This window comes from Papilio machaon, chromosome 7 (genome assembly GCF_912999745.1).
Source record: "Papilio machaon chromosome 7, ilPapMach1.1, whole genome shotgun sequence".
In the NCBI taxonomy this organism is placed as follows: Eukaryota; Metazoa; Arthropoda; class Insecta; order Lepidoptera; family Papilionidae; genus Papilio; species Papilio machaon.
The window spans coordinates 1,110-11,793 of NC_059992.1; the positions used below are offsets into that span (position 1 = coordinate 1,110).

The 10,684-nt window shown below is 48.7% G+C and overlaps 2 protein-coding genes across 2 annotated transcripts; one reads left to right on the top strand and one right to left on the bottom strand.

Moving 5' to 3' along the window:
- Window positions 1–1,164: 1,164 nt before the first annotated feature.
- Window positions 1,165–1,953, top strand: LOC123721158 (protein PRRC2C-like). Its single transcript, XM_045678825.1, has one exon. It carries the CDS (start codon window positions 1,165–1,167, stop codon window positions 1,951–1,953), a length of 789 nt encoding a protein of 262 aa, XP_045534781.1.
- Window positions 1,954–7,719: 5,766 nt separating this feature from the next.
- LOC123721115 lies at window positions 7,720–10,008 on the bottom strand. The gene has a single exon (XM_045678586.1). The coding sequence runs from the start codon at window positions 10,006–10,008 to the stop codon at window positions 7,720–7,722; it is 2,289 nt and encodes a 762-aa protein (XP_045534542.1).
- Between the last annotated feature and the right edge of the window lie 676 nt (window positions 10,009–10,684).

Genomic DNA, 10,684 nt, shown 5'->3' on the forward strand with positions numbered 1-10,684 from the left:
CTAAAAAATCTAGAACTTTGTAATTTCAATATTATTGTAGAGCTAAAATTATAGTATAAATTTGACACTTAATTTAAATTTTTCGGATTAAAATTCTATTTATTATAACAATTATAAGAAAAATTTATTGTTTTTTGGAAATATTAATTCGGGGTGTTAGTTTGTGTTAATTTAAAAAGTAAAATAGTGATCCTGAGGAAAATCCCTACAAAACGAGCCCAAACTCGACTAATTTTGGACAATAAATAAGGAATTTAGGACGTGAGCGGCCATTTTGGACGCCATATTGGAAATTTTAAAACTTGAATAACTTTGCAATTAGTGGGCCAATTGTAACGGGGTTTTCGGCGGGACACTTGTCACGACTTGGGCTAACGTTTTAATGACAAAAATTGTATTTAGAAAATTTGACAAAAATTGTGACAAAGCTAATAAATTTAAATAGCCCTAATCGAGCTGAGACAGACAAGCCCAAACACGACTATTTTTGGCTACGGGACTCAGGAGATACAGTCGCGGAACTAAAATCCTCCGCCATCTTGGTTTTAATTAAAAAATTTTTTGAATCCCTGTAGCTCCGGCCACACTTGCAGTAGGATACTCGTGTTTGGTATCGTTGGAAAGGACTTGAGAAGAGCCTTCCATTGCAGGCAATAAGACGACTCTAGATAGAGCCAGACTCTAGTAGAGCAAAAAATTTTTGTGTTTTTAAACTTAGACAAGAAATTTGATAAGAAGTAATTGTAGGAGCCTGGCGCTACCGTCTAATTAATATATAGAGACGATCTCTACAAATTGTAGAGTCATTGTAAAATAAGTTAATTAAGCTTTTTAAGCATTTATTTGCCTGTAACTGTCGTCGCGCATCTATTGCGCAACACCTAGGTTAATTGGAAAATTTTATTGACGTATAAAAGTTTTTTGACTTTATACATAGATTGTAAGTTATTAGGAGTATAAGATAAATAGTGCGACAGGGTTTATTGACCCCAACAAAAATAGACTAAAATAATTTTATTGTATATTACTTAGACTTCCGATAATAAATTAGACAAAGACAATATTAGTCCATAAAATAGAGTCAAGTAAGGTTTATTGACCTGAGTCTTAAAAATTTGTAGGTAAATTAATAGTATTGATTATCGACACATACCCCCTGACATAATGTTTGGTTTTCGTACACCGGATAAAAAGACAGATAACACAGAGACATCAGGAATGGAGAAACCCGGAACATCCCGGGTTGACCCATTATCAAATAAGACGTCCCACGTAAGGAAAAGTATTGGAGAATGGGAGAATGGAAAAGGGAAGGCAACTCAGTCCCCGACAGAATCAACAGAAGTAGAAGGGACAAGAAAAAAGGTAACGGCTACTAAAGAGAAAAACGAGAACGTGAGAAGAATGTCATCGGAGATTGTGGTCATAAGCCCACCAAAGAAACAAAGTAAAATAGCTGAGGCAAAAGCCTGCGTTACCAAAGCGAAAATTAATTTAAATATGTCAAGGAATATTAAGACAGAGATAAAGACTGGAGTGGCGGAGGCTATTGACAGGCTGTATGGAATTGTTAAGGAAATGGCTAAAGAACTGGAAAAAGGAGAAGAGAAGAAACCAAATGAGAAAGAAAGAAAAAGAGAAAACTTGGAGAAACAAAAGGAAAAGGAGAAGGAACAAGAACAAGACCTAGAAAAAGAGAAAGAGAAAGAGAGTGTCTTAATCAAGAAGATGGAAGAACACGCAAAATTAATAGAAGAAAGTAATGCAAAAATCAGAGAACTAAACGACAATCTAGAGAAGTACCAAGAAAAAGAAAAACAAACGTACGCAAACGTAGTAACGCAGAACAAAGGGAAATCGATGGAGAAAAACGTAATGCATTCGGTGGTTGTAACTGCTAAAGACGAGAATGAAACAGGAGAAGAAGTACTGAATAGAATTAGAAAGCTGTAAATGCAAAAGATGGAGAAATAGCAGTTGAAAGGATACGCAAGGCGAAGGACAGAAAAGTTATCGTAGGATGTAGGACGGAACAGGATAGAAAACAACTAAAAGAAAGGCTAGAAACTGTAAAAGACCATCTAGAAGTACAAGAGATTAAAAAATAAAAATCCGCTAGTTATCCTGCGAGATGTATTTAAATATAATAGCGATGACGATATATTAGCCGCGTTGAGAAACCAGAATAAGAATATTTTTAAAAATCTAGAAGAAGAAAAGATGGAGATTATATATAAAAGGCGAGCCAGAAATCCACATGCAAACCATATTGTCATGAGAGTGGCCCCTCAAATATGGCAAAGAATGGTCGATGCAGAAAGAGTCCAAGTAGACTTGCAGAGAATCAGGGTCGAAGACCAGTCGCCGGTAATACAGTGTTCGATGTGTTTAGGCTACGGACACCCGAAAAGACTCTGCAAGGAACAGGTGGAAAAGTGCAGCCACTGCGGAGGACCGCACAAAAAGGTGGACTGCACAGACTGGCTCGCCGGGACTGATCCAACATGCTGCAATTGCAAGCATGAGAAGTTGGACAGAGCGGACCATAACACTTTCAGCCACGAGTGCCCGATAAGAAAGCGGTGGGACGCCTTGGCGCGGTCTGCCATTTCATATTGCTAAAGGCGCACCGGGCACTCATCCTGAACCCACTCTCGATATTCGGGGAGACGCGATAGAAAATGGCTGTTACGAAGTAGACAATTGCTCGGTTGCTCTTCTTGAGATTATGCACAATACGGGAACAGCAAACAAGAGGGAATTTCGTAACAAAATGGAAAAAAGATTAGAAGAAAATAAAAATTATAATAATATAGAATTTGGAAAAATTAACGATAGTCGTAATAAAATAGTACATAATTTTATTAAGGCTATAATAAAACTTTTGAACGAAAAATCTAAATTATTACTGAAAGAAAAAAGAAAAAATTTGTTATTGCGGACTAAAACTAAAATTAAAGTACTTACTAACAAAAAACGTGAAGATCTGGAAAAAAGGAATCGAACATCTAGCGCCGCCCCGAGCAGCCGAGAGTGGGCTGCGAAAAAACAGCAAAAGGCTGTGAAGGACATAGGTTTTATCGACGCCGAGACCAGCAGAATAGATAGACAAAATACGCGAAATCAAATGCCGAGTCGCATAATGAAGCATGTCACCCGGCACTTATCAGAGGCGAACTCGAGCGGGCAGCGGCGTCGAAAAGCCCAATAAAGCTCCAAAAATTAGTGGATCGACTGCTGACTTTTGCTGTGCGGCAACAGCACAAATACAAAGTTGTTATTGATACTAGTAAAAAAAATAGAATTACCTGTCTTCCTCACCGCGCAGACAAATCGACGTGGACGTCTTATGAAATTAAAATATTCAGTCCTACTGGATCACTGCCGAGACCGGCAAACCTGAAAAAGAAAACATAACAAAGTAAAAATCAAAAAGGAAAACTAAAGATATTGGAATAGAACAAAATTTAAAGTATTATAAAAATGGTAAAATAGTAATAGTAAAAATCAAGTTGGTGATACTTATCGGCTATTCTTCGGTATTTGCGACGCAAAGCCGCAACTGTTGACGCTTCCTTGAATGTATCCTAGTATACACAGAGAGAAGCGTCACCCAGCCTGGAAATAAAAAGAAAAGCACCAATTAGATAATGAAACAAACAAAATTAACCTATCCTAAAACCTAAATAAAAAAGAGCAAGAAAAATGTAAAAGGAACAATAAAGTCTCTGACCCACTATGTCAGGGGGTATCAGCCGGGAGGCACAAAAGTGGCCTCCCACTACAAAAAAAAAAAAAAAAAAAAACCTAACCTAACCTAACCTAACCTAACCTAACCTAACCTAACCTAACCTAACCTAACCTAACCTAACCTAACCTAACCTAACCTAACCTAACCTAACCTAACCTAACCTAACCTAACCTAACCTAACCTAACCTAACCTAACCTAACCTAACCTAACCTAACCTAACCTAACCTAACCTAACCTAACCTAACCTAACCTAACCTAACCTAACCTAACCTAACCTAACCTAACCTAACCTAACCTAACCTAACCTAACCTAACCTAACCTAACCTAACCTAACCTAACCTAACCTAACCTAACCTAACCTAACCTAACCTAACCTAACCTAACCTTTTTTTTTTTTTTTTTTTTTTGTCAGAGGGGAAATGCAGTTACGCACCCCTGCGCCGGGCCAATATGTGCAGTGGCGCAGGGAGTGTGGGACTCGCCTAAAGTCGTTCGGCCATACCCACTAAAACCCCTCGGGCCCGCCTCATCGCATTCATCCTAACCTGTGCCAGCGTTTGCCATAACCGGGCTTTGGATATGCGCTGTCGCATTTGCGCGACTCTCCTTATGATTCTTAATACTAATATTATTATTCCTAATATTATTAATACTAATACTATGTGTGCTCCTTAATAGTTATTAATAATAATACTATGTATACTCCTTAATAATAGTTAATATATACACGTACATCTATATTTACAATTATATCTATCTATGTATCTATAATTATATCTATATTTATATCTATGTATATATATGTACACTTATTTACAAAAGGTCTGCGTCTATGGCCGGCGCAAATAGGTGCGCCGGCGACGGCCTGTTCGTCTTCTCCGGAGAGGGGCGGATTCCGGATCGGTCTCTCGCTCCCTTTCGGCATTCTCCTTAATGGTCATCACCCGCTCCACAAAGTTTTGGAATGCTCTCCACGCATCCTCGTTTTGGAGAATGTTGTTGAGCACCCCTGCGAGTGATGACGAGTCAAGTCCGGTGATAATGGCTATGGGTCGCCTCTCGGCTTCCCATGCCGGGCATTCAAAGATCGTGTGTGAGACGGTGTCAGTCAATTCTGGGCAGTGGTGACACCTAGGTGTTAATTCCCTACCGGCTATTTGGTGCAGGTATTTGCCGAAACAGCCGTGGCCGGTCAGCACCTGAACTAGCCGGTAGGAAAGGTGCCCCCACCGCCTGTTCAGCCAGTCCTGGAGTTTTGGTCGGATCGCTTCCAGTGTCCACGACCCGGCCCTAGATGTTTCCAACTCCTCTTGCCATCTTTCCATCACCCTATTCAGGGCGTCTATTCTCCAGGTTTTCATTTCTTCAGGGGTAGGTTCTTCACCCTCTGCTCGTCTCCTTGCTCTACGCCAATAGACGTCCGCCAGTGCGGCCGCGTCAAGATGCCATGGTGAGAGACCCGCTATGACGCACCCGGCATCATAAGACACCGTACGGTACGCCCTCGCGACCCTGATCGCCACGGTGCGTTGAGATCGCCTGAGCATCACCTTGTTTTGTGCACATAGATCGTTGGCCCAAACCGGACAACCGTATAGGGCTTTCGATCTAAGTACGCCTGCGAATAGGCGACGACGCTTCGAACTTGGGCCACCCACATTTGGTAAGATGCGACTTAGAGCCGCCGCTGTGGCGTCGAGTTTTGGGGCTAGAGCCGCAAAATGCGGCTTAAAACTCCACCTCGAGTCGAGTGTTAGACCCAGGTACTTCAGTGTACTTCGGATTGGGATTGAAGTACCTCCAACTATGATTTCCAGCCCGGACTGGGGCGTTCTCCCGGAGCTTTGAAAGCAGATCGCCTCCGATTTTTCAAGGGCGACTCTCAAGCCTAAACGGCGGATCTTCGTCGATACTTGTGAGGCACCGGCTGTAGCCCGCAGTTTTGCTTCTCTGAAGTCTGACCCGGTAGCTACGACAAGTGTGTCGTCCGCGTAGCAAATGAGTTGCACCCCGCGGACTAACGCTCCCCGCAGTACCGAGTTGTATCCGATATTCCACAGGAGCGGTCCTAAGACCGACCCCTGTGGAACTCCACACGTTATGTCGTGTCTTTCCCAGCTGTCCTGAGTGGGGTAAAAGATCTTTCTGTCCCGTAAGTAGCAGCTGATGATTCGACGTAGGTACAGAGGGACCTGATGGTGTACGAGTCCCTCCATTATACTGTCCCAGGGCAGGGTGTTGAAAGCGTTTGCAATGTCGAGCGACACTGCTATCGCCACCCCGCCCCGAGATGTCGCCTCTTCACAAATCCTTCTTAGTTTAGAAATCGCATCTATGGTGGATCTGCGACTCCTGAACCCAAATTGGGTATCTGCCAAGTCTGGCCCCGCTGAGGAGAGATGTTCATTGACGCGACCGGCAATTATCCTCTCGAACAATTTGCCGGCCTCGTCAAGCAGCACTATTGGCCGGTAGGCCGACGGGGAGTCCTCCGGTTTCCCGGGTTTCCTCAGCAGGACCAACCTTCCAGTTTTCCAGGTCGTCGGGAAATCTCCTTCTTCTAGACACTTAGTGAGCAGTGTCGCGAGCTGTTCGTCAAGTCCGTTTTGAAGTGCTAGTGCAAGCACCCTCCCATGTATACCGTCTGGACCTGGGGCGGTGCGCTTGCACTGCATTTTAGTCTTGGCCAAGTTTATCTCCGCCTCGGTTACCTCCGGGACAGAACCGGCCGGTATCGAGGCGGAGAAGTCATATTCGGTGCTTCGGGCGCTGAGAGGGAAGAGCGCCGACACAATAGATGTAAGTAGTGCCGGGTCTAGAGTTGAAGTAAGGGGGGGAGCCCAGGGGCGCAGCTTACTCATAACGAGTTTATACGGCCGGCCCCATGGGTCTGACTCTAGACTGCTCAAGAACTCCTCCCAGGCCTGGTCTTTGGAAATGGCGATCTCACACCGCAGGGCCTTTTTGGCTTCTTGATATGCGGTGTAGAGATGCCGTTCCTGAGACTCCTCCCATCCAGGACGTCTTCTACGGTATCGAGTGTACCGGCGGCGGGCAGCCACGCAGGCAGAGCGCAACTGCGAAAGGCTATCCGACCACCAGTACACTCGATTACGTCGCCGCGGCGACGGTTGGACTTTTGTCATCGCGCAGTCCGATATGTGCTCGAGTACCTCGCCTAGCCATTGTATACCGTCGTCGATACATTTATTCTCCATTCTGTAGGACCACGTCCCCACTATGGCGGCGAGTTCCACTGTCTCTCGGTCTAGAGATCTTAACGACCACATCTGTCCGATCTCCTGGGGAATGGCGATGCTCCGACTGGTCGGGGGCGTTGACGAGGGGAGAATATCGAACCGGATGTAGCGGTGGTCCGATAACGTCTCCACCTCAGTCAACACTTCCCAGCCCTGCACGCGGCATGCCAGGGCGGGACTCGCAAGGGTGACATCTACGACAGACCCGCCCCGCATGCGCACGCAGGTGTGCACGGAGCCCGTATTAAGTGGCGCCAGGTCATGTTGCGCCATCCATGACAAAAGTATCTCGCCGCGACTGTCTGAGACCGAGGATCCCCAGGCCCTTGATTTGGCGTTTAGGTCCCCGGCCACTACAACCCCGAGCGGTCTTCCCCACTGGACGAGCGAACTGACCTCTTCCAAGTATTCTTCAAAGTCTGCCAACGGACGATTTGGAGAGAAGTATACGCCAATTAAAGCCATGCCGGCGACTTTGACACCGACACATCCTCTTCCTCTTTTGGAGGAAACAATTGGGGGGTTGCCGCCTGTGTATATCGCGACAAGATGTTCTAAGTCTCCCACCCAATTGTTTCTATCCGGGACCAGATACGGTTCGGATGTCACTGCTAGGTCTATCGACCACTGTGCCAAGCTCTGTATGAACAGATCCTGAGCTCGGGCACAGTGGTTGAGGTTCGCTTGAAGGATTCGAAGGGCCATATTAATTTTGCACGGCTTCCGCTATCTCCATTTCTTCCCCGCTCGGTGGGGGCGCGCTACGTGCTACTTCCGCTAGCGCTCTCTTGGGGACCGTTTTTCTGGGCGCCGAGCAATTTAAACTCCCCAGCCGGTGTTTGGCATCCTTGCCCGCCGCCGTGCACAGGATGCAGTTTGGTTGCGACGGGCAGGATGCGGCCTTGTGGCCTTCTTGTCCACATTTATAGCAGAGCCGGCTGCGGTCCTCCGCGTCGCAGCGACTCGCTGTATGTCCTTGCTGCATGCATCGGTAGCAGCGTAGCTCCCTTGGTCTGCCAATCGTGACCTTGGCAGCTACCCAGCCCACTAAGAAGCGGCCAGTCACTAGCTTCTTTGCTGTTGTGACAGGGACCTGGGCCCAGATGTCGAAAAGACCATATCTGTTCTGGCGGAGTTGGCCAGCTCGGACCTGGTCTGCCGTGCATGCCCCTTTTTTGATTATGGCCTCTTTGATTTCTTCTGGTGTAGTAGAGTCGTCCAGACCTTCGATCTTAACGTCGATCATTTTTTCGGGTCTGGAGACCTTAATGTCGTCACTTTGGTATATTTCCTGGAGCTTTTGCGCCAGGATATCTGCTTTTGGGGCGCTGGTGGCGCCGGGGATGCGGATGATAGTAGCCCCGGTGACCGCCCGACGGAATTGCACCGCTTCTACGCCGATCGCCTCTTTTAAATCGAGCTTCGATTTCGCCTCTTTCAGGACGCTGCTATACGTCAGCCCCCTATTGATAGCCGCTTCAGTAAGTGTAACGACCACGGCAGAGCTCCGAGGCACTTTAAGTCTCTGCGGCCGCGGTGCAGGCGGGGATGTTGATGCCTGCGTGGGAGCCGCTTTCGACTTGTGCCGTTGCGCTTTACCATTCCTCCCTACGGTGACCCAGTTTTCCTCGAGCGCGTCCGGGTTAAGAGGACGGCGAGGAGGGGCATTTGATGGTGCTACGGGGGCGACAGAGGAGGACTTAAGGTTCTCGCCAGTCGACGGCCGAGTTTTCTTCTTCTTTTTGGCTCCTTTTTTGGAGCCTTTTTTGCTCTTCTTGGGCACGGTGGGCGGCTGGCGCGTGAGCCCACTGGGACCGGGCTGTGCTGGCACCAGGGGCGCCTTCGTCCCAGCTGTTTTTTGGGTACCCGAAGATGGTGCGGGTTTGGGCTTCGCGGTCGCAGTCGCATATGTGCGGTCTTCCTTGTTTTTATCCGACGCCAATGGTGGTCGCATATTCCTTTCAGGGAGCAACCTATCCTCTAGTGAAGCCAGGCGGGCGTTGAGCATACCGCCCACCTGGACCATTACCGCCCGACATATGTCCTCTAGGGAGGACTCTGCTTGTGGTTGTGGTGGGGGCCGGACAGGGACGGCCTCCATTGTCGTATCCATGAGGGCATTGGCGGAACCCTGTTTCCGCACCCTCTCCATCTCCTGGCGCATCTCATTTAGCTCCTTGCGGAGGCTGGCCATATCGGCTTGCAGGCGGGCGTTATCTGCCTGCAAGGCGCGTGTTTCATCCGATATCGTCCTCTGCGCAAGGCCAGCAACGTCTTCCTTAATGGCACTAACCGCGTCTTGCAGTGCGCGCACGAAGGTCCCTTTTAAATTGGACGACTTCTTCGCTACCTTCTCAACCACGTCTAGGCTGGACCCAATCCGTTTGAGGACGGTGGTCGCCGTGTCTTCGTCATTTTCCAGTGGCGCGGCATTAGATGGGCCTGCCGCGACTATGGCCGAGCGGGTCTTGCGGGCCTCCAAAACCGAGTCGAGGAGCTCCGCCTCGGCTCGTGCCCTCATCTCCGCCTCTGTCGCTCTTCGTAAAGATTCTTTGGCGGCCGCCAGCCCGACGTATTCGCCGGTAGTTGGCGGACGGCCGCGTCCCCTTCTTTTGTGTGCCCCTTTGGCGGGGGTGTCTGTGGAGCTGCCGCTCAACTCCTTATCTCTGGGCCTCTTCTGGCCGCGGCCCTCACTCCAGAATCTTCCGGCACCTTCCTGGTCAAGGGACTCCATGGAAGCATAGCGGCTGGAAGCGCTTGCCATGGAGCCCCTGCTGTCTGTTGAATCTGAATCAGACAGCCTCCTCACTCTATCCCTCTCTCTCTCCTTCTCTTCTCTACTTCCTCCATTTGACCCTAACCTTCTCTCCTCCTTCACACGGCGAATGGCCCCCCCGTATACAATGGGGCCGATGGGCCGGCTGTCCGACCCACCAAGGGATTCCCCGCGAACGGGACCCTCCCGGGTAGTTTTTTCTTTATTCGTCGCGCTCATTTTTGTTTTTCCCCTTAAAAGCCCCCCCCGGTGTTGCCGCCCTCGCCGCTGGTCTCCCACCAACGATTCATCCCTTCGCCGGGCGGCGATGCTTGGGATTAGGGTGATTTTTTATAGAGGTTTTCTTCCTCGCAGCCCCGCGCTCAGTGCGCGGAGCCCCCGTTCCCGCTCCGTGCGGGTTTACGGTTTGCCCGACGGTGGCCGAAGCCAGCCGCCGCGCGGGGCGTTTCCGCCCAGAAAGGGGTAATTTTTTAGAGAGGTTTTCTTCCTCGCAGCCCCACGCTCAGTGCGCAGGGCCCCCGGTCCGCTCAATGCGGATTACGGTTTACTTGGCGTCCACCGATCATGAAGACCAGTGGGCGACCAAGTGTGGTGTTGCCACCAGGGTAATTTTTTATAGAGGTTTTCTTCCTCGCGGCCCCACGCTAGGCGCAGAGCCCCCGTTTCCGCTGAGTGCGGACTTGCGGGTTTGTTGGTGTTTGGTTCGCGGGGCGAAAAAAGCCCTACCCCAGCAATATGCCGGGGCGTTCCCCTATCCACCACCCGGGGACGCGCCACGTCGGAGTTCACCTCTCCGCCCACTCGGACAACCGAGCAGGTCCGTGGAACCTAACCTAACCTAACCTAACCTAACCTAACCTAACCTAACCTAACCTAACCTAACCTAACCTAACCT

What these genes read in the sequence shown, in the direction of transcription:
- LOC123721158 (XM_045678825.1), top strand. Translation starts at nt 1,165, where the DNA reads ATGTTTGGTTTTCGTACACCGGATAAAAAGACAGATAACACAGAGACA.
- LOC123721115 (XM_045678586.1), bottom strand. Translation starts at nt 10,008, where the DNA reads ATGAGCGCGACGAATAAAGAAAAAACTACCCGGGAGGGTCCCGTTCGC.